The sequence below is a fragment of the Mustelus asterias genome, chromosome 12, assembly GCF_964213995.1.
Source record: "Mustelus asterias chromosome 12, sMusAst1.hap1.1, whole genome shotgun sequence".
Classification (NCBI taxonomy): domain Eukaryota; kingdom Metazoa; phylum Chordata; class Chondrichthyes; order Carcharhiniformes; family Triakidae; genus Mustelus; species Mustelus asterias.
The window spans coordinates 110,055,290-110,079,164 of record NC_135812.1 but is presented as its reverse complement, the minus strand read 5'-3'; the positions used below and the strand labels follow the sequence as shown (position 1 = coordinate 110,079,164).

General features: G+C 53.2%; 1 protein-coding gene across 1 annotated transcript in view; it reads right to left on the bottom strand.

Annotated features, from left to right (window-relative positions):
- LOC144501850 (ankyrin repeat and fibronectin type-III domain-containing protein 1-like) overlaps positions 1-23,875 on the bottom strand; it is a 157,542-nt gene that overhangs the window by 64,348 nt on the left and 69,319 nt on the right. The window contains exon 3 of the mRNA XM_078225896.1: positions 7,182-7,383. Coding sequence (XP_078082022.1) covers positions 7,182-7,367 — 186 coding nt within the window. The 5' untranslated portion in view covers positions 7,368-7,383. The remainder of the gene's footprint in view (positions 1-7,181; positions 7,384-23,875) is intronic.

Genomic DNA, 23,875 nt, shown 5'->3' with positions numbered 1-23,875 from the left:
ACACCAGGTTAAAGTCCAACAGGTTTATTTGGAAGCAAAAGCCGCTAGTGGCTTTTGGTGTTGTTAGACTTCTTACTGTGTTTACCCCAGTCCAACGCCGGCATCTCCACATCATGACCTCCCCTGTAGCCAGTGAGGATACAAAGATCTCTCTCAAGGCCCCAGCAATTTCCTCCCTTGCCTCTCTTAGTATTTTGGGGTATATCCCATCAGGCCCTGAGGACTTGTCTACCTTAATGTTTCTCAAGAACCTGAATATCTGCTCCTTTTTGACCTCAACATGACTCAAACTATCTACACATCCTTTCCCAGATTCATCATCCACCAAGTCCTTCTCTTTGGTGAATACTGACGCAAAGTACTTATTTAATACCTCGCCCATTTCCTCTGGCTCCACGCATAGATTCCCTCCCCTGTCCTTGAGTGGCCCAACCCTCTCCCTGGCTACCCTCTTGCTCTTTATATATGTATAAAAAGCCTTGGGATTTTCCTTAATCCTGCTGGCCAATGCTTTTTCATGACCCCTTTTAGCCCTTCTTACTCCTTGCTTAAGTTTCTTTCTACTTTCCTTGTATTCCACACTTGCTTCGTGTGTTCCCAGCCTCCTAGCTTACTGAATTGTGGTCACTGTTCCCGAACTGCTCCCCTACTGAAACATCGACCACCTGGCCGGGCTCATTCCCCAAAACCAGGTCCAGTATGGCCCCTTCCCGAGTTGGACTATCTACATACTGTTTCAGGAAGCCCTCCTGGATGTTCCTTACAAACTCTGCCCCATCCACGCCCCTAGCACTAAGTGAGTCACAGGCAATATAGGGGAAATTAAAATCTCCCACCACAACAACCCTGTTGCTTTTACACCTGAAAACAAACAGATCAAATCCGTCAGAGATCATCACTGGCCCCTCCCAGTGTGGCAAAAACAGCCTCACTGACACATCAATACCCTGATAGTGCGGCCCTGTCACTGACTGATCCTCGATAGTGCGGCCCTATCACTGACTGACCCCTCGATAGTGCGGCCCTGTCACTGTGTCACTGACTGGCCCCTCGATAGTGCGGCCCTGTCACTGTGTCACTGACTGACCCCTCGATAGTGCGGCCCTGTCACTGTGTCACTGACTGACCCCTCGATAGTGCGGCCCTGTCACATACTGACCCCTCGATAGTGCGGCCCTGTCACTGACTGACCCCTCGATAGTGCGGCCCTGTCACTGTGTCACTGACTGATCCTCGATAGTGCGGCCCTGTCACTGTGTCACTGACTGACCCCTCGATAGTGCGGCCCTGTCTCTGTGTCACTGACTGACCCCTCGATAGTGCGGCCCTGTCACTGTGTCACTGACTGACCCCTCGATAGTGCGGCCCTGTCACTGTGTCACTGACTGACCCCTCGATAGTGCGGCCCTGTCACTGTGTCACTGACTGAACCCTCGATAGTGCGGCCCTGTCACTGACTGACCCCTCGATAGTGCGGCCCTGTCACTGTGTCACTGACTGACCCCTCGATAGTGCGGCCCTGTCACTGTGTCACTGACTGACCCCTCGATAGTGCGGCCCTGTCACTGTGTCACTGACTGAACCCTCGATAGTGCGGCCCTGTCACTGACTGACCCCTCGATAGTGCGGCCCTGTCACTGTGTCACTGACTGACCCCTCGATAGTGCGACCCTGTCACTGTGTCACTGACTGACCCCTCGATAGTGCGGCCCTGTCACTGACTGACCCCTCGATAGTGCGACCCTGTCACTGTGTCACTGACTGATCCTCGATAGTGCGGCCCTGTCACTGTGTCACTGACTGACCCCTCGATAGTGCAGCCCTGTCACTGGCTGACCCCTCGATAGTGCGGCCCTGTCACTGACTGACTGACCCCTCGATAGTGCTGCCCTGTCACTGTGTCACTGACTGACCCTTCGATAGTGCGGCCCTGTCACTGTGTCACTGACTGACCCCTCGATAGTGCGGCCCTGTCACTGGCTGACCCCTCGATAGCGCGGCCCTGTCACTGACTGACCCCTCGATAGTGCGGCCCTGTCACTGTGTCACTGACTGATCCTCGATAGTGCGGCCCTATCACTGACTGACCCCTCGATAGTGCGGCCCTGTCACTGTGTCACTGACTGGCCCCTCGATAGCGCAGCCCTGTCACTGTGTCACTGACTGACCCCTCGATAGTGCGGCCCTGTCACATACTGACCCCTCGATAGTGCGGCCCTGTCACTGACTGACCCCTCGATAGTGCGGCCCTGTCACTGTGTCACTGACTGATCCTCGATAGTGCGGCCCTGTCACTGTGTCACTGACTGACCCCTTGATAGTGCGGCCCTGTCACTGTGTCACTGACTGACCCCTCGATAGTGCGGCCCTGTCACTGTGTCACTGACTGACCCCTCAATAGTGCAGCCCTGTCACTGTGTCACTGACTGACCCCTCGATAGTGCGGCCCTGTCACTGACTGACCCCTCGATAGTGCGGCCCTGTCACTGTGTCACTGACTGACCCCTCGATAGTGCGACCCTGTCACTGTGTCACTGACTGACCCCTCGATAGTGCGACCCTGTCACTGTGTCACTGACTGATCCTCGATAGTGCGGCCCTGTCACTGTGTCACTGACTGACCCCTCGATAGTGCAGCCCTGTCACTGGCTGACCCCTCGATAGTGCGGCCCTGTCACTGACTGACTGACCCCTCGATAGTGCTGCCCTGTCACTGTGTCACTGACTGACCCTTCGATAGTGCGGCCCTGTCACTGTGTCACTGACTGACCCCTCGATAGTGCGGCCCTGTCACTGGCTGACCCCTCGATAGTGCGGCCCTGTCACTGTGTCACTGACTGACCCCTCGATAGTGCGGCCCTGTCACTGTGTCACAGACTGACCCCTCGATAGTGCGGCCCTGTCACTGTGTCACTGACTGACCCCTCGATAGTGCGGCCCTGTCACTGTGTCACTGACTGACCCCTCGATAGTGCGGCCCTGTCACTGTGTCACTGACTGACCCCTCGATAGTGCGGCCCTGTCACTGTGTCACTGACTGACCCCTCGATAGTGCGGCCCTGTCACTGACTGACCCCTCGATAGTGCGGCCCTGTCACTGTGTCACTGGCTGACCCCTCGATAGTGCGGCCCTGTCACTGACTGACCCCTCGATAGCGCGGCCCTGTCACTGTGTCACTGACTGACCCCTCGATAGTGCGGCCCTGTCACTGTGTCACTGACTGACCCCTTGATAGTGCGGCCTTGTCACTGACTGACCCCTCGATAGTGCGGCCCTGTCACTGTGTCACTGACTGACCCCTCGATAGCGCGGCCCTGTCACTGTGTCACTGACTGACCCCTCGATAGCGCGGCCTTGTCACTGACTGACCCCTCGATAGTGCGGCCCTGTCACTGTGTCACTGACTGACCCCTCGATAGTGCGGCCCTGTCACTGTGTCACTGACTGACCCCTCGATAGTGCGGCCCTGTCACTGTGTCACTGACTGACCCCTCGATAGTGCAGACCTGTCACTGTGTCACTGACTGACCCCTCGATAGTGCAGCCCTGTCACTGACTGATCCTCGATAGTGCGGCCCTGTCACTGTGTCACTGACTGACCCCTCGATAGTGCGGCCATGTCACTGTGTCACTGACTGACCCCTCGATAGTGCGGCCCTGTCACTGTGTCACTGACTGACCCCTCGATAGTGCAGCCCTGTCACTGTGTCACTGACTGACCCCTCGATAGTGCGGCCCTGTCACTGACTGATCCTCGATAGTGCAGCCCTGTCACTGTGTCACTGACTGACCCCTTGATAGTGCGGCCCTGTCACTGACTGACCCCTCGATAGTGCGGCCCTGTCACTGTGTCACTGACTGACCCCTTGATAGTGCGGCCCTGTCACTGTGTCACTGACTGACCCCTCGATAGTGCGGCCCTGTCACTGACTGACCCCTCGATAGTGCGGCCCTGTCACTGTGTCACTGACTGACCCCTCGATAGTGCGGCTCTGTCACTGTGTCACTGACTGACCCCTCGATAGTGCGGCCCTGTCACTGACTGGCCCTCGATAGCGCAGCCCTGTCACTGTGTCACTGACTGACCCCTCGATAGTGCGGCCCTGTCACTGTGTCACTGACTGACCCCTCGATAGTGCGGCCCTGTCACTGTGTCACTGACTGACTGACCCCTCGATAGTGCGGCGCTGTCACTGTGTCACTGACTGACCCCTCGATAGTGCGGCCCTGTCACTGTGTCACTGACTGACCCCTCGATAGTGCGGCCCTGTCACTGTGTCACTGACTGACCCCTCGATAGTGCGGCTCTGTCACTGTGTCACTGACTGACCCCTCGATAGTGCGTCCCTGTCACTGACTGACCCCTCGATAGTGCGGCCCTGTCACTGTGTCACTGACTGACCCCTCGATAGCGCAGCCCTGTCACTGTGTCACTGACTGACCCCTCGATAGTGCGGCCCTGTCACTGTGTCACTGACTGACTGACCCCTCGATAGTGCGGCTCTGTCACTGTGTCACTGACTGGCCCCTCGATAGTGCGGCCCTGTCACTGTGTCACTGACTGGCCCTCGATAGCGCAGCCCTGTCACTGTGTCACTGACTGACCCCTCGATAGTGCGGCCCTGTCACTGTGTCACTGACTGACCCCTCGATAGTGCGGCCCTGTCACTGTGTCACTGACTGACCCCTCGATAGTGCGGCCCTGTCACTGTGTCACTGACTGACCCCTCGATAGTGCGGCCCTGTCACTGTGTCACTGACTGACCCCTCGATAGTGCGGCCCTGTCACTGTGTCACTGACTGACTGACCCCTCGATAGTGCGGCCCTGTCACTGTGTCACTGACTGGCCCCTCGATAGTGCGGCTCTGTCACTGTGTCACTGACTGACCCCTCGATAGTGCGGCCCTGTCACTGTGTCACTGACTGACCCCTCGATAGTGCGGCCCTGTCACTGTGTCACTGACTGACCCCTCGATAGTGCGGCCCTGTCACTGTGTCACTGACTGACTGACCCCTCGATAGTGCGGCCCTGTCACTGTGTCACTGACTGACCCCTCGATAGCGCAGCCCTGTCACTGTGTCACTGGCTGACCCTCGATAGTGCGGCCCTGTCACTGTGTCACTGACTGACCCCTCGATAGTGCGGCCCTGTCACTGTGTCACTGACTGACCCCTCGATAGTGCGGCCCTGTCATTGTGTCACTGACTGACCCCTCGATAGCGCAGCCCTGTCACTGTGTCACTGACTGACCCCTCGATAGTGCGGCCCTGTCACTGTGTCACTGACTGACCCCTCGATAGTGCGGCTCTGTCACTGTGTCACTGACTGACCCCTCGATAGTGCGGCCCTGTCACTGTGTCACTGACTGACCCCTCGATAGTGCGGCCCTGTCACTGTGTGGTAATCCCCACAATGCTGTTTGTTATCTTTAAAAATTGCTTGTTGTTTCTACTTTCTGGTATGAATATTTGGACTATCACTGAGGATGTTTAAGACTCCACGTCCACATTTACAGCTTCTCACCTTCCCTCTGATAGAATCCTGAAGTCGATAATATTGGGATAGAAACATAGAAACATAGAAAAACTACAGCACAAACAGGCCCTTTGGCCCACAAGTTGTGCCGAACATATCCCTACCTTCTAGACCTACCTATAACCCTCCACCCTATTAAGCTCCATGTACTCATCCAGGAGTCTCTTAAAAGACCCTATTGAGTTTGCCTCCACCACCACTGACGGGAGCCGATTCCACTCGCCCACCACCCTCTGTGTGAAAAACTTCCCCCTAACATCTCCCCTGTACCTACCCCCCAGCACCTTAAACCTGTGTCCTCTCGTTGCAGCCATTTCCACCCTGGGAAAAAGCCTCTGAGAGTCCACCCGATCTATGCCACTGAACATCTTATACACCTCTATTAGGTCTCCTCTCATCCTTCGTCTCTCCAAGGAGAAAAGACCGAGCTCCCTCAGCCTATCCTCATAAGGCATGCCACTCAATCCAGGCAACATCCTTGTAAATCTCCTCTGCACCCTTTCAATCTTTTCCACATCCTTCCTGTAATGAGGCGACCAGAACTGAGCACAGTAATTTTTTCTAAGTGTCCAGCTAGCCTGAAACTGCGAGAGTTCCAGATCCGTTTTCTGGGTGAGTTTTCACGGCCAATCTTTGCTCTCTGGCTCTGAAAAGTTGGGCTCGTCAGTTTCTAGCCACTAGAGGCTGTGGGCGGGGCTTAATTCACCCGACAGCCTGTAGAGGGCGATATTGCGCATGTGCAGACCTCTGATGCTGCCCATGCGCATTAACAGTAGCAGGGGTCTGACAGAGGGAGAGAGCTCAGGCCCCTGCTGCTGCAGGCAGCCTCAAACAGCAACCATCGCACCCCACCCCCCCCCAACAATCGCTGGGGCCCACGGCCCGAGATGCAGCCCCCGCCACCCAGACCGATCGCGCCCCCCCCTCCCCCCCCCCCCCCCCCACTGATTGCATGTGGAGTGCCAGCGGGTCCCCCTCCCCCCACTGACCCGTTCCACATTGGCCCCTCCTATGACTCACCACCATTTGCCCCATCCCTTGGCACTGCCCCCCCACAGGCCCCAGACCCAATGACCTCGCACCTTGGCACTGCCTGGTGGGCATTGCCAAGGTGCCAGGGTGGCACTGCCAGTCTGGCACTGCCCAAGGGACACCCCTGTCCTGCACTCGGCCTTCCCAGGGAGTCTCAATGTCCTCCAGTTCCACCGGGAAGGCTACCAGGACTGTTCCCTGTTCATGGGGAGTAGGTGTTTTGCTCTCCCAGCGAGGGTTTGCAGCAAGCTTGGACGATTGTGCGCTGGGCTTGCCAAGCACATTGAAATGAACATTTGAGTAAATTTCAATAAATTAATCAGCCTCTTGCCCATTTCTAGAGAGAAACTAACCGCTGCAGAAATCCGGGTGTCATAAAAATCGCGACAGGTGCAAAAACCGGCATCATTTGCACTCGCTGATTTCACAACATTTTCCGCCACAAAATGGGTGTAAAGAGGTCGTTAAAATTCCACCTTCTGTCTCTTTAGCTCTCTCACATTGTCTGTATCTTATTCCAATGTTCCCATCCTCTCTGCCCTGCACCGTGCGATGGGGACAGTAATTGTGTTATTGGAGCTGGCTAGTTTTACAGGGAGTGATTCACTTACCAGGGACGACCTCCTCCGTCTCTCCTTGTCACTCTTTGGTGTCAGGAAAGCTTCATCGAAGGATGATTGGCTCCCTTTAAACTTGTCGGAGAGGTTGCGATACAGACGCTTGGCGGCGTTGGGAGACGCTGGGCTGCAGGTTTTCCTGGGGTTCGACAGGTTCACGTTCTGCATCTGCTGTGTCATTCTGGAGCTCAAACACCTGTTAAAAACCACAACAAAACCATCTGTCACCGAGTTCAGCCCGGGCACCCCCCTCAGCCCGAGTCCCCCCTCAGCCCGAGTCCCCCCCTCAGCCCGAGTCCCCCCTCAGCCCGAGTCCCCCCTCAGCCCGAGTCCCCCCCTCAGCCTGAGTCCCCCCCTCAGCCCGAGTCCCCCCTCAGCCCGAGTCCCCCCTCAGCCCGAGTCCCCCCCTCAGCCTGAGTCCCCCCCTCAGCCCGAGTCCCCCCCTCAGCCCGAGTCCCCCCCTCAGCCTGAGTCCCCCCCTCAGCCCGAGTCCCCCCTCAGTCCGAGTCCCCCCCTCAGCCCGAGTCCCCCCCTCAGCCCGGGTACCCCCCTCAGCCCGAGTCCCCCCCTCAGCCCGAGTCCCCCCCCCTCAGCCCGGGCACCCCCCCTCAGCCCGGGCACCCCCCTCAGCCCGAGTCCCCCCCTCAGCCCGAGTCCCCCCCTCAGCCCGAGTCCCCCCCTCAGCCCGAGTCCCCCCTCAGCCCGAGTCCCCCCTCAGCCTGAGTCCCCCCCTCAGCCCGAGTCCCCCCTCAGCCCGAGTCCCCCCTCAGCCCGAGTCCCCCCTCAGCCCGAGTCCCCCCCTCAGCCCGAGTCCCCCCTCAGCCCGAGTCCCCCCTCAGCCCGAGTCCCCCCCTCAGCCTGAGTCCCCCCCTCAGCCCGAGTCCCCCCTCAGCCCGAGTCCCCCCTCAGCCCGAGTCCCCCCCTCAGCCTGAGTCCCCCCCTCAGCCCGAGTCCCCCCCTCAGCCCGAGTCCCCCCCTCAGCCTGAGTCCCCCCCTCAGCCCGAGTCCCCCCTCAGTCCGAGTCCCCCCCTCAGCCCGAGTCCCCCCCTCAGCCCGGGTACCCCCCTCAGCCCGAGTCCCCCCCTCAGCCCGAGTCCCCCCCCCTCAGCCCGGGCACCCCCCCTCAGCCCGGGCACCCCCCCTCAGCCCGGGCACCCCCCTCAGCCCGAGTCCCCCCCTCAGCCCGAGTCCCCCCCTCAGCCCGAGTCCCCCCCTCAGCCCGAGTCCCCCCTCAGCCCGAGTCCCCCCTCAGCCTGAGTCCCCCCCTCAGCCCGAGTCCCCCCTCAGCCCGAGTCCCCCCTCAGCCCGAGTCCCCCCTCAGCCCGAGTCCCCCCCTCAGCCCGAGTCCCCCCTCAGCCCGAGTCCCCCCTCAGCCCGAGTCCCCCCCTCAGCCTGAGTCCCCCCCTCAGCCCGAGTCCCCCCTCAGCCCGAGTCCCCCCTCAGCCCGAGTCCCCCCCTCAGCCTGAGTCCCCCCCTCAGCCCGAGTCCCCCCCTCAGCCCGAGTCCCCCCCTCAGCCTGAGTCCCCCCCTCAGCCCGAGTCCCCCCTCAGTCCGAGTCCCCCCCTCAGCCCGAGTCCCCCCCTCAGCCCGGGTACCCCCCTCAGCCCGAGTCCCCCCCTCAGCCCGAGTCCCCCCCCCTCAGCCCGGGCACCCCCCCTCAGCCCGGGCACCCCCCTCAGCCCGAGTCCCCCCCTCAGCCCGAGTCCCCCCCTCAGCCCGAGTCCCCCCCTCAGCCCGAGTCCCCCCCTCAGCCCGGGTCCCCCCCTCAGCCCGAGTCCCCCCCTCAGCCCGAGTCCCCCCCCTCAGCCCGGGCACCCCCCCTCAGCCCGGGCACCCCCCTCAGCCCGAGTCCCCCCCTCAGCCCGAGTCCCCCCCTCAGCCCGAGTCCCCCCCTCAGCCCGAGTCCCCCCCTCAGCCCGAGTCCTCCCCCCTCAGCCCGAGTCCCCCCCTCAGCCCGAGTCCCCCCCTCAGCCCGGGCACCCCCCTCAGCCCGAGTCCCCCCTCAGCCCGAGTACCCCCCTCAGCCCGAGTCCCCCCTCAGCCCGGGCACCCGCCTCAGCCCGAGTCCCCCCTCAGCCCGAGTCCCCCCCTCAGCCCGGGCACCCCCCTCAGCCCGAGTACCCCCCCTCAGCCCGAGTCCCCCCCTCAGCCCGAGTCCCCCCCTCAGCCCGAGTCCCCCCCTCAGCCCGGGTCCCCCCCTCAGCCTGGGACCCCCCCTCAGCCTGAGTCCCCCCCTCAGCCCGAGTCCCCCCCTCAGGATGTGGAGATGCCGGCGTTGGACTGGGGTAAACACAGTAAGAGTTTTAACAACACCAGGTTAAAGTCCAACAGGTTTATTTGGTAGCAAATGCCACACAAGCTTTCGGAGCTCCAAGCCCCTTCTTCAGGTGACTCTGACCTGAAGAAGGGGCTTGGAGCTCCGAAAGCTTGTGTGGCTTTTGCTACCAAATAAACCTGTTGGACTTTAACCTGGTGTTGTTAAAACTCTTACTGTGTCCCCTCCTCAGCCCTCGCACCCCCCCTCAGCCCAGGTCCCCCCCCTCAGCCCGGGTACCCCCCTCACCCCGGGTCCCCCCCTCACCCCAGGTCCCCCCCTCAGCCCGGGCACCACCCTCAGCCTGGTACCCCCACAACCTGGGTATCCCACAGCAGGGTTGCAGACACATTGCCCGAGTTACAGACACACTATTTGGCTGTATATGAGACAGCTTGTACTGTCCCAAATGGAAAGAGAGAAAGAGGCAATGGTGGAGGAAATAGAAAGAGAGAGAGCATTGGAACTTCAGAAACTGGATCTGAAAACATTGATATTAAAATGGTGGAGGTAAGAGTGGAACTTGAGGGGAGTGATGAGTAGGATTTAATCCATCTTCATCTGATGTTACTGTGTTATTTTGCTATATTCTATGTTAATGTGGAGTTTCTTTAAGAGGCCGTGTTTCATTCCAGGAGTCGATTTGTCTGTTAAACATACAGCAAATACTAATAACTCAGAATAATAACTGATTTTAGCGAGAGATATGTTACTTTGTCAAGTTTGATTTGATTTATTATTGTCACATGTATTAACATACAGTGAAAAGTATTGTTTCTTGCGTGCTTTACAGAAAAGCATATCGTTCATGGAGAAGGAAACGAGAGAGTGCAGAATGTAGTGTTACAGTCATAGCTAGGGTGTAGAGAAAGATCAACTTAATATAAGGTAAGTCCATTCAAAAGTCTGACAGCAGCAGGGAAGAAGCTGTTCTTGAGTCGGTTGGTACGTGACCTCAGACTTTTGTATCTTTTCCCTGACAGAAGAAGGTGGGAGAGAGAATGTCCGGGGTGCGTGGGGTCCTTAATTATGCTGCTGCTTTTCCGAGGCAGCGGGAAGTGTAGACAGAGTCAGTGGATGGGAGGCTGGTTTGAGTGATGGACTGAGTTTCATTCAATGACCCTTTGTAGTTTTTTTGCGGTCTTGGGCAGAGCAGGAGCCCATACCAAGCTGTGATATAACCAGAAAGAATGCTTTCTATGGTGCATCTGTAAAGGTTTGTGGGAGTGGTAGGGGACATGCCAAATTTCCTTTGCTTCCTGAGAAAGTAGAGTCTATAGCGTCAACTATAGTGTCAGCCTGAGGGACCAGGGCAGCTTGTTGGTGATCTGAACACCTAGAAAATTGAAGCTCTCGACCCTTTCTACTTCATCCCCAATGATGTCGGTGGGGTATGTTCTCCACTATGCTTCCTGAAGTCAGTGATAATCTCCTTTGTTTTACTGACATTGAGTTCATGGACTTTTTGTTCTTTAGGTTCTCCTGGGATTTTAGATGAGGGGCCCGATTTTCCCATTTTCATTCTAAGTGCTGAATCTGGGTGTAATGCGGATCCGACTTGGAAATCTGCTTTCAGGCGCTCCCATTCGCACCCAGCCTGAAAAAAAATCGTGGTTCCCATTCGCGCTGTGGGCGGGGCTTAGCGCGGCCGAAACGATCGGAGTTCTGAACTGCGCATGCGCAGTTAGAAAAAAATTTGAAAAAGCGCGCCCGTGTCAGATCGCTCCCGGGCCGCAGAGAGCAGAGAAAGCGGCCCGGGAGCGACAAGCGGGAGGGATGGTGCACACACACATCACTGTCCCCCTTATCCACCCCCCCACTACCCACACACATCACTGTCCCCCTTATCCACTCCCCCACTACCCACACACATCACTGTCCCTCTTATCCACCCCCCCGCTACCCACACACATCACTGTCCCCCTTATCCACCCCCCCACTACCCACACACATCACTGTGGCCCTTATCCACTCCCCCACTACCCACACACATCACTGTCCCCCTTATCCACCCCCCCGCTACCCACACACATCACTGTCCCCCTTATCCACTCCCCCACTACCCACACACATCACTGTCCCCCTTATCCACTCCCCCACTACCCACACACATCACTGTCCCCCTTATCCACCCCCCCCCCCCACTACCCACACACATCACTGTCCCCCTTATCCACCCTCCCCACTACCCACACACATTACTGTCCCCCTTATCCACCCCCCCACTACCCACACACATCACTGTCCCCCTTATCCACCCCCCACTACCCACACACATCACTGTCCCCCGTATCCACCCCCCACTACCCACACACATCACTGTCCACCTTATCCACCCCCCCACTACCCACACACATCACTGTCTCCCGTATCAACCCCCCCCACTACCCACACACATCACCGTCCCCCATATCCACCCCCCCCACTACCCACACACATCATTGTCCCCCTTTTCCACCCCCCCCCCACTACCCACACACATCACTGTCCCCCTTATCCACCCCCCCCACTACCCACACACATCACTGTCCCCCTTATGCACCCCCCCACTACCCACACACATCACTGTCCCCCTTATCCACCCCCCCACTACCCACACACATCACTGTCCCCCTTATCCACCCCCCCCACTACTCACACACATCACTGTCCCCCTTATCCACCCCCCCCCACTACTCACACACATCACTGTCCCCCTTATCCACCCCCCCCACTACTCACACACATCACTGTCCCCCTTATCCGCCCACCCCCCACTACCCACACACATTACTGTCCCCCTTATCCACCCCCCCCCACTACCCACACACATCACTGTCCCCCTTATCCACCCCCCCCACTACCCACACACATCACTGTCCCCCTTATCCACCCCCCCCCCACTACCCACACACATTACTGTCCCCCTTATCCACCCCCCCCACTACCCACACACATCACAAGATGATGAGGTATAGATCGGGTGGATTCTCGGAGGCTTTTTCCCAGGGCTGAAATGGCTGCTACGAGAGGACACAGGTTTCAGGTGCTGGGGAGTAGGTACAGAGGAGATGTCAGGGGTAAGGTTTTCACTCAGAGGGTGGTGGGCGAGTGGAATCAACTGCCGTCAGTGGTGGTGGAGGCAAACTCGATAGGGTCTTTTAAGAGACTTCTGGATGAGTACATGGGACTTGATAGGATTGAGGGTTATAGGTAAGTCTATATATAAGCCTAGGTAGGTAGGGGCATGACCGGCGCAACTTGTGGGCCGAAGGGCCTGTTTGTGCTGTATTTTTTCTATGTTCTATGTCCTATCACTGACCCCCTTATCGACCCCCCCCCACTACCCACACACATCACTGTCCCCCTTATCCACCCCCCCACTACCCACACACATCACTGTCTCCCTTATCCACCCTCCCACTACCCACACACATCATTGTCCCCCTTATCCACTCCCCCACTACCCACACACATCACTGTCCCTCTTATCCATGCCCCCCACTACCCAGACACATCACTGTCCTCCTTATTCGCCCCCCCACTACCCAGAATGATCGCCACCCCTGCCCCCCTCCCCTGCACCGATCGCCCACAGAGTGGCAGCGGACCCCCCTGCACCCCCCGGCCCCCCACCAGTGATCCAGCTGACCTTCCCCCTCCCCCCCCACCAGTGATCCACCTGCCCCCCCCCCAGCAGTGAGCAATCGGGCCCCCCCTCCTCCCGAGATACAACTTACCCGCCTCCCTCCTCCCTCCCCCAGACAACAATCTGGCCTCACTCCCCCCTCCCCCCCCCCAGAGAATGATCTGGCCTCATTCACCCCCTCCTCCCGCCCCCCAGACAACAATCTGGCCTCTCTCATTGATGGGGCAGACCTATTTTTGAGCTCTCTTCCTGAAAAGGTGATGGAAGCAGAGTCTTTGAATATTTTTAATGCAGAGTTAGATAGATGATGTGGAGATGCTGGCGTTGGACTGGCGTGGGCGCAGTAAGCAGTCTCACAACACCAGGTTAAAGTCCAACAGGGTTTATTGGGCATCACAAGCTTTTGGAGCGCTGCCCTTTCATCTGGTGAGTGGTAGTGAGGGTAGATGTGGGTAAGAGGTTTCCCCTGGCGGGAGTCTAGAACCAGGGGGCACAATCTCAAAATTAGGAAGAAGCTGCTTAGGAACCGAGATGTTGAGAAATTTCTTTACACGGAGAGTTGTGAATCTTCGGAATTCTCTACGTGAGACTGTGGGAAGCAGAGATTGACAGATTTCTAAATCCCAATGACAGAAAGGGATATGGGGATAGTGTGGGGGGAAAGACATTGAAGTGGATGATCAGCCATGTTTGTATTGAATAGCAGAGCAGGTTTGAGGGGCTGAATGGCCTTCTCCTGCTCCTTTGTTCCGATGTTTTCTCCCTCTCTTTGATTTACTTTTTCTGTCTCTGCACCCTTCTCCAATAATCTTTCTGTTTCTTTTCTCTCTTTCCACAACTTTCTTCCTCATTAACAACTCTGACGTTTTCAATGGTGCCAGCACCTTGTTCATACACTGACAGGAAGTTCTCCCACATTCCTCGACTCAAGGAGGAGGTTTGATGAGGACTTATCTGTTGAGGTAGTATGGGCGGAGATTAGAAATAGGAGAGGAGAGGTCACCCTGTTGGGAGTCTTTTATAGACCTCCTAAAAGTTCTAGAGAGGTTGAGGAAAGGATTGCGGAGTCAATCCTGCTTAGGAGTGAAAGTAATAGGGCAATTGTTATGGGGGATTTTAACTTGACTAATATTGACTGGAATTGTTATAGCTCTAGCTCGTTAGAGGGGTCAGTTTTTGTTCAAAGCGTGCAGGAAGGTTTTTTGACTCAGTATGTAGACAGGCCAACTAGAGGTGAGGCTATATTGGATCTGGTGCTGGGAAATGAGCCAGACCAGGTGCTAGACTTGGAAGTTGGTGTGCATTTTGGTGATAGTGACCACAATTCGGTTACGTTCACCTTAGTGATGGAAAGGGATAGGCATGAACCTCGGGCCAGTGGTTTTAGCTGGGGGAAGGGTAATTATGAGGCTATTAGGAGAGAATTAGGAAACATAGGTTGGACTAGGAGATTACAGGGACTGGGAACGTCCGACATGTGGAGTTTTTTCAAGGAGCAGCTACTGCGAGTCTGTGATAGGTATGTCCCTGTCAGGCAAGGAGGAATTGGTAGGGCTAGGGAACCGTGGTGCACCAAAAAAGTTTCTTTGTTGGTTAAAAAGAAAAAGGAGGCTTATGTTCGGATGAGACGTGAGCACTCGGGTAGTGCACTAGAAAGCTTTAGATTGGCTAAGAGGGAGTTGAAGAGCGAGCTTAGAAGGGCTAAAAGGGGACATGAGAAGACTTTGGCGGATAGGGTTAAAGTGAATCCTAAGGCGTTCTATAGGTATGTCAAGAACAGAAGGTTGGTTAGGGCAAGTTTAGGGCCAGTTATAGATGGCAGAGGGAAGTTATGTGTGGAACCGGAGGAGATTGGTGAAGCATTGAACCAATATTTCTCTTCGGTGTTCACGCAAGGGGACATGAATATAGCTGAGGAGGACACTGGGTTGCAAGGGAGTAGAATAGACAGTATTACAGTTGATAAGGAGGATGTGCAGGATATTCTGGAGGGTCTGAAAATAGATAAATCCCCTGGTCCGGATGGGATTTATCCAAGGATTCTCTGGGAGGCAAGAGAAGTGATTGCAGAGCCTCTGGCTCTGATCTTCAGGTCGTCGTTGGCCTCTGGTATAGTACCAGAAGATTGGAGGTTAGCGAATGTTGTCCCATTGTTTAAGAAGGGGAACAGAGACTTCCCCGGGAATTATAGACCGGTGAGTCTCACTTCTGTTGTCGGCAAGATGTTGGAAAAAATTATAAGGGATAGGATTTATAGTTATTTGGAGAGTAATGAATTGATAGGTGATAGTCAGCATGGTTTTGTGGCAGGTAGGTCGTGCCTTACTAACCTTATTGAGTTTTTTGAGAAAGTGACCAAGGAGGTGGATGGGGGCAAGGCAGTGGACGTGGTATATATGGATTTTAGTAAGGCGTTTGATAAGGTTCACCATGGTAGGCTTCTGCAGAAAATGCAGATGTATGGGATTGGGGGTGATCTAGGAAATTGGATCAGGAATTGGCTAGCGGATAGGAAACAGAGGGTGGTGGTTGATAGTAAATATTCATCATGGAGTGCGGTTACAAGTGGTGTACCTCAGGGATCTGTTTTGGGGCCACTGCTGTTTGTAATATTTATTAATGATCTGGATGAGGGTATAGTTGGGTGGATTAGCAAATTTGCTGATGACACCAAAGTCGGTGGTGTGGTAGACAGTGAGGAAGGGTGTCGTAGTTTGCAGGAAGACTTAGACAGGTTGCAAAGTTGGGCCGAGAGGTGGCGGATGGAGTTTAATGCGGAGAAGTGTGAGGTAATTCACTTTGGTAGGAATAACAGATGTGTTGAGTATAGGGCTAACGGGAGGACTTTGAATAGTGTGGAGGAGCAGAGGGATCTAGGTGTATGTGTGCATAGATCCCTGAAAGTTGGGAATCAAGTAGATAAGGTTGTTAAGAAGGCATATGGTGTCTTGGCGTTTATTGGTAGGGGGATTGAATTTAGGAGTCGTAGCGTTATGTTGCAACTGTACACAACTCTGGTGCGGCCGCACTTGGAGTACTGTGTGCAGTTCTGGTCCCCACATTACAGGAAGGATGTGGAGGCTTTGGAGAGGGTGCAGAGGAGGTTTACCAGGATGTTGCCTGGTATGGAGGGGAGATCCTATGAGGAGAGGCTGAGGGATTTGGGATTGTTTTCGCTGGAAAGGCGGCGGCTAAGAGGGGATCTTATTGAAACATATAAGATGATTAGAGGTTTAGATAGGGTGGATAGTGATAGCCTTTTTCCTCTGATGGAGAAATCCAGCACGAGGGGGCATGGCTTTAAATTGAGGGGGGGTAGTTATAGAACCGATGTCAGGGGTAGGTTCTTTACCCAGAGGGTGGTGAGGGATTGGAATGCCCTGCCAGCATCAGTTGTAAATGCGCCTAGTTTGGGGGCGTTTAAGAGATCCGTAGATAGGTTCATGGACGAAAAGAAATTGGTTTAGGTTGGAGGGTCACAGTTTTTTTTTTAACTGGTCGGTGCAACATCGTGGGCCGAAGGGCCTGTTCTGCGCTGTAATGTTCTATGTTCTATGTTCTATGTTCAAAGCCCCAGTAATGACTCCCAACACCAGAGCTGACAGAGTGAAGTTTCAGAATACTCACCGTTCGCTGATAATGTTTTCCTGTAGCTCTGGAAATGAATCCTGAAATGCATTAGCTTGGGAAATGGAGAGAGCGGTGGTGTTGGTGAGCTGTTTATGTTGTTCCTAACGCTTCCTAACCCTTCCCCTCACTTTAGTGCAGCTCTGCATCCAATGAGAAAAATATATGTGACTTAAAGCACTCTCATCCCCAGAGATTGCTGGGAAACTCGGCAAATCAGGCTAAGGGACATCAGCACATTGCGAGCCAGACTTTGACAAATTCCCTGCTGCATCCTGATCACAGAACAGCCCTGAAGCCACAGTCACAATTTCATTAAGATCCTTAAAATCAGATGCTGGTACATTAACAAACCAAGCACACTCATCCCAATGGCCCAGTAAACAGCACTGATAATCTGACTCAGCGCTGGGCGTCACATTCTCCAGGACATCCTGACTCAATAATTCCTGACCTGAGACCTCCTTGTGATATATGCAACTCTAGCATCCACCTTCAATATGACTGTAATCCAGGGAGTGAGACTGTAACCCCAGGAGTGAGACTGTAACACAGGGTGTGTGACTGCAACCCAGGGTGTGTGTCTGTAACCCAGGATGCGTGTCTGTAACTTGGGCAGTGTGACTGTAACACGGGGAGTGAGACTGTAGCCTAGAGTGTGCGTCTGTAACCTGGGCAGTGTGACTGTAACTCATGGAGTGTGACTGTAGCATAGGAGTGTGACTTGTGATGTCAGTGTCCCTTTAAGAAAGATTTTTTAAAAAAACGTGATTTCTACAGTTCACAGCACTGCTGCCTCACAGCGCCAGGGACCCGGGTTTGATTCCCGGCTTGGGTGACCCTCTGTGTGGCGTCTGCATGTTCTCCCTGTGTCTGCGTGGGTTTCCTCCGGGTGCTCCAGTTTCCTCCCACAGTCTGAAAGACGTGCTGGTTAGGTGCATTGACCCAAACAGGCGCTGGAGTGTGGCGACTAGGGGATTTTCACAGTAACTTCATTGCAGTGTTAATGTAAGCCTACTTGTGACTAATAAACTAAACTAAACTGAACAGTGATGCCATTGTTGCCGGGCTGACTACAATGAGTCCTTTTATTGCTACTGAAATGGTTTAAATGGGGCTGTTTGTGTTGACTCTGGGATTGGTTCTGTAATCCTGCATTGTGAGGACAGTGTTTTTGGACAGGTTTCTTCCCAGTGAGTTTAAGGTTTCATTTTCAGTCTGGAGCTGCAGGTTTGACATTTAGTTTTAGAAGGGACAGCAAGCTAAAAAGAAGTGTTTTCCCTCTCTCCCTATTTTATTTGGAAATTCTGCTAGTGATCGTAAAGCAAGGCTTTGCCTTAGAGTCGTAGAGTCATAGAGGTTTACAGCATGGAAACAGGCCCTTCGGCCCAACTTGTCCATGCCGCCCTTTTTTTTAAGCCCCTAAGCTAGTTCCAATTGCCCGCATTTGGCCCATATCCCTCGATACCCATCTTATCCATGTAACTGTCTAAATGCTTTTTAAAAGACAAAATTGTACCCGCCTCTACTACTACCTCTGGCAGCTTGTTCCAGACACTCACCACTCACTGTGTGAAAACATTGCCTTCATGAAGAAAAAATCTGCTGTTGTTGGGGGCTGGGCCAGAGTCTCTCTGGTGTTAAGGGAAGCTGCCTTGTCTTCAAACTGTTCTGAGTCTCAAGAGCATTGGACTGCAGAATTCAACGAACAGCATTGATCCCAGTATCAGGTGAGCATTAGTCTCTGCTGTGTTAAACCTATGAAAAGGGTCTTTTGTCTATGGGATTTATTTGATTGGAACATTGTAGATATCTTTGTTAAAGGTTATACATTATCAAGATTGTTTGTTTCTTGATTGTAATTGATAAAAGTTCTTGTTAATTTTTTAACTATGCATGTTAACTATATTCTAAATAAACTTTGTTTGAAAAAAGCTCCCCTATGGGTCATTTGAATCACATCTCATGCTTATCTAAGCCAAATTCAAGATGCAAAACTTATGATTCAGGCGGGCTTCATAAAACACTTTAGACTTTCTGACCAGAACCATGACAGACTGTAACACGGGGAATGAGACTGTAACCTGGGGAGTGAGACTGTAACCCAGGGAATGAGACTGCAACCTGGGGAATGAGACTGTAACATTGGGAGTGTGACTGTATCTCAGGGTGCGTGATTGTAACTCAGGGAGTGTGACTGTAACACGGGGAGTATGACTGTAACACAGGGAGTGTGACTGTATCTCAGGGTGCGTGATTGTAACTCAGGGAGTGTGACTGTAACATTGGGATTGTGACTGTATCTCAGGGAGTGTGACTGTAACACAGGGAGTGTGACTGTAACATGGGGAGTGTGACTGTAACACTGGGAGTGTGACTGTAACATGGGGAGTGTGACTGTAACACTGGGAGTGTGACTGTAACACAGGGAGTGTGACTGTAACACAGGGAGTGTGACTGTAACATGGGGAGTGTGACTGTAACACAGGGAGTGTGACTGTAACATGGGGAGTGTGACTGTAACACGGGGAGTATGACTGTAACATGGGGAGTGTGACTGTAACATGGGGACTGTGACTGTAACACAGGTAGTGTGATTGTAACATGGGGAGTGTGACTGTAACACAGGGAGTGTGACTGTAACACAGGGAGTGTGACTGTAACACAGGGGGTGTGACTGTAACAGGGGGAGTGTGACTGTAACATGGGGACTGTGACTGTAACATGGGGACTGTGACTGTAACACAGGTAGTGTGATTGTAACATGTGGAGTGTGACTGTAACAGGGGGAGTGTGACTGTAACACAGGGAGTGTGACTGTAACATGGGGAGTGTGACTGTAACACAGGGAGTGTGACTGTAACATGGGGAGTGTGACTGTAACATGGGGACTGTGACTGTAACACAGGTAGTGTGATTGTAACATGGGGAGTGTGACTGTAACACAGGGAGTGTGACTGTAACATGGGGAGTGTGACTGTAACACGGGGAGTATGACTGTAACATGGGGAGTGTGACTGTAACATGGGGACTGTGACTGTAACACAGGTAGTGTGATTGTAACATGGGGAGTGTGACTGTAACACAGGGAGTGTGACTGTAACACAGGGAGTGTGACTGTAACACAGGGGGTGTGACTGTAACAGGGGGAGTGTGACTGTAACATGGGGACTGTGACTGTAACATGGGGAGTGTGACTGTAACATGGGGAGTGTGACTGTAACACAGGGAGTGTGACTGTAACACAGGGAGTGTGACTGTAACACAGGGAGTGTGACTGTAACAGGGGGACTGTGACTGTAACACGGGGACTGTGACTGTAACACAGGGAGTATGACTGTAACACAGGGAGTGTGACTGTAACACAGGGAGTGTGACTGTAACACAGGGAGTGTGACTGTAACAGGGGGACTGTGACTGTAACACAGGGAGTGTGACTGTAACACAGGGAGTGTGACTGTAACACAGGGAGTGTGACTGTAACACAGGTAGTGTGATTGTAACATGGGGAGTGTGACTGTAACACAGGGAGTGTGACTGTAACACAGGGAGTGTGACTGTAACACAGGGAGTGTGACTGTAACACAGGGAGTGTGACTGTAACAGGGGGACTGTGACTGTAACACAGGGAGTGTGACTGTAACACAGGGAGTGTGACTGTAACATGGGGAGTGTGACTGTAACACGGGGAGTATGACTGTAACATGGGGAGTGTGACTGTAACATGGGGACTGTGACTGTAACAGGGGGACTGTGACTGTAACACAGGGAGTGTGACTGTAACAGGGGGAGTGTGACTGTAACACAGGGAGTGTGACTGTAACAGGGGGTGTGACTGTAACCTTAGCCTTTTCTGTTAATCCCTTACCAAAAACATTTTGTTCCAAATATTTTCCTTTTCTCTTTTAAGACCTATTCTGAAATCTGCTGTCCTTCCTGTTTCTGCTCTGACCCCATCAAACCTCGAGAGAAAAACATTTTCCTAACATCTCCCTCCTTGATTTTGATGCAAGTCCGACAGTTACTGAAAATAGTTTCCCCCCGATTTGCTTTCTTAAAGTTTCTTACAATTTTGAATGTTCCATCTGATTTGCTAGTTTGCTGATTAATTATGAAAGTGATGTCACAATGACAGCGCTCCAGCTTGTTTTAGCTTGTTCGCATTTTCATTCTGACATTTCAGAGTGAGAAATCCAGAATAAACACAAGGAAACTGAGCATCGAGTCTCACTCTGGGAGTTACGGTTACTGAGGGAATGTTCCGGATGTGAGATGGTCCCTGGGTGATTGATGCCGTTTTTAAAAATCAGTTGACAGGCTCTGACTAGCATTGTTTCCAATGTCTGATCTGGTAACAGAAAACAGGCAGTTTCTGCATCATAAAAATGATTAAAATCCACAGGGGTCACAACAGAATATTGAGAGGGAGAGAGGCAGACAGACAGGCAGGCAGACAGACAGGCAGGCAGACAGACAGACAAGCAGACAGACAGACAGGCAGGCAGGCAGACAGACAGGCAAACAGACAGGCAGACAGACAGACAAGCAGGCAGACAGACAGGCAGACAGGCAAACAGACAGGCAAACAGACAGACAGGCAGGCAGACAGACAGACAGGCAGGCAGGCAGACAGGCAGGCAGACAGACAGGCAAACAGACAGGCAGACAGACAGACAGACAGGCAGGCAGACAGACAGGCAGGCAGACAGACAGATAGGCAGACAGACAGACTGACAGGCAGGTAGATTGACAAATAGACAGGCAGACAGACAGACAGACAGACAGCTAGACAGACAAACAGACAGGCAGGCAGGTAGACAGACAGGCAGACAGATAGACAGACAGGTAGGCAGGCAGAGAGCAAATCGAATGGTGCCACAGTGGTGCATGTCGGTAAGTGTAGGTTATAGTGGATAAGAGTGAGTGAGAGCGGAAAATGTGGCTGGAATTTTCCACTCGGAAAGTCCGGTGTTGAGGGTGGGAAGCTGGAGGAATTCCCAATGCAGGGCATGATGGGTAAACTCACCAAACAGTGATATTCGGTTAATTCATTATGTAACTGCAAACTTCACTCGAATCTCACACCAGGCTGGGTGGGAAAGGTGACCTGTCATGAACCCGGCATGAACCCCCTGTGAACCCCCCCCCCCGCAGGGAACTCCCATGAATCTCCATGAACCCGCCATGAACCTGCCATGAACCCGCTGTGAACCCGTCATGAAAGAATTGAGGGGAAGATTGCAACTTATTTTCCCGCCGGCAAATTTTTGACTTCACTCCAAGTGTTTTGGTTTTGCCTGTCACACCCAACATTGGTGAGACTGGAAAATTCTGCCCCTCATCTCTTCAATTCAATTATGGGACATGGGCGTCGCTGGCTGGCCAGCATTTATTGCCCGTCCCTAATTACCCTTGAGAAGAAGCCGCCGTTTTGAATCGCTGCATTCCATCTGGTATGTAGGTACACCACAACGCCGTTAGGGAGGGAATTCCAGGATTTTGTCCCAGCGGCAGTGAAGGAATGGCGATATATTTCCAAGTCCGGATAGTGAATGACAGGTGGTGGCGTTCCCATGTATCTGCTGCTCTTGTCCTTCTAGATCAGTGGTTCCCAAACCTTTTTCACTGGGCCGCACTTTCGGAATAAAAATTTGCTGGCGCCACCCCAAATTTTTTATTGATAAGAAATACATTCAAAAACAAAAAAAAACAACTCCTAGCAGTGCTTGATTCATAACATAGAACACGACTACTTTATAATATGATCATGGGACATCCAGAAAGTATAAAACAATGCAGCTACATAAAAACATGATTCATTCCCAAAATATACTTATAGACGAGCCTCTTACATATGTAACCTTAAGTATACAAACTCAATGAGAGGTGTGAGCTTGTTTTTGTCGGGTAATCTCATTTATATTCGGTCTAATTTGAGACAAACAAACTCTCATCTCCTCATCAACACAAAGAAGCCTTTCTCTTTTCTGGTCTTTGATATTTGTCAGAGCTGAAAATCCCTGTTCACAACAATACGTCATGGAGAACTGTAGAAAAATAGCTAATGCTCTTGAAGAGATGCGTGGATACTGTTTCTGGTTGTATATCCAAAAAGAGTCCAGTGGCATACTCCCGTGTTTCATTTTCAAGGTGCGATCACTCGAAATGCAGGCCATTTCCCCCTCCTCATCCAATGTCAGACCTGATCAAGAAGGCAAATGGGATGTTGGCATTTATCACGAGGGGGATAGAATGTAAAAGCAGAGAAGTCTTGCTGCATCTGTACAAGGCATTGGTGAGGCTGCAGCTGGAATACTGTGGGCAGTTTTGGTCCCCTTACTTGTGAAAGGATATATTGGCCTTGGAGGGAATGCAGAGAAGGTTCACCAGGTTGATACCGGATATGAGGGGTGTAGATTATGAGGAGAGATTGAGCAGATTAGGTTTGTACTCGTTGGAGTTTAGAAGGCTGAGGGGTGATCTTAGAAACATAGAAACATAGAAAAACTACAGCACAAACAGGCCCTTCGGCCCACAATTGTGCCGAACCTATCCCTACCTTCTAGACCTACCTATAACCCTCCATCCTATTAAGCTCCATGTACTCATCCAGGAGTCTCTTAAAAGACCCTATTGAGTTCGCCTCCACCACCACTGACGGCAGCCGATTCCACTCGCCCACCACCCTCTGTGTGAAAAACTTACCCCTAACATCTCCCCTGTACCTACCCCCCAGCACACTAAACCTGTGTCCTCTCGTAGCAGACATTTCCACCCTGGAAAAAAGCCTCTGATAGTCCACCCGATCTATGCCTCTCAACATCTTATACACCTCTATTAGGTCTCCTCTCATCCTTCGTCTCTCCAAGGAGAAAAGACCGAGCTCCCTCAGCCTATCCTCATAAGGCATGCCACTCAATCCAGGCAACATCCTTGTAAATCTCCTCTGCACCCTTTCAATCTTTTCCACATCCTTCCTGTAATGAGGCGACCAGAACTGAGCACAGTACTCCAAGTGGGGTCTGACGAGGGTCTTATATAGCTGCATCATTATCCCCGGACTCCTAAACTCAATCCCTCGATTGATAAAGGCCAGCACACCATACGCCTTCTTAACCA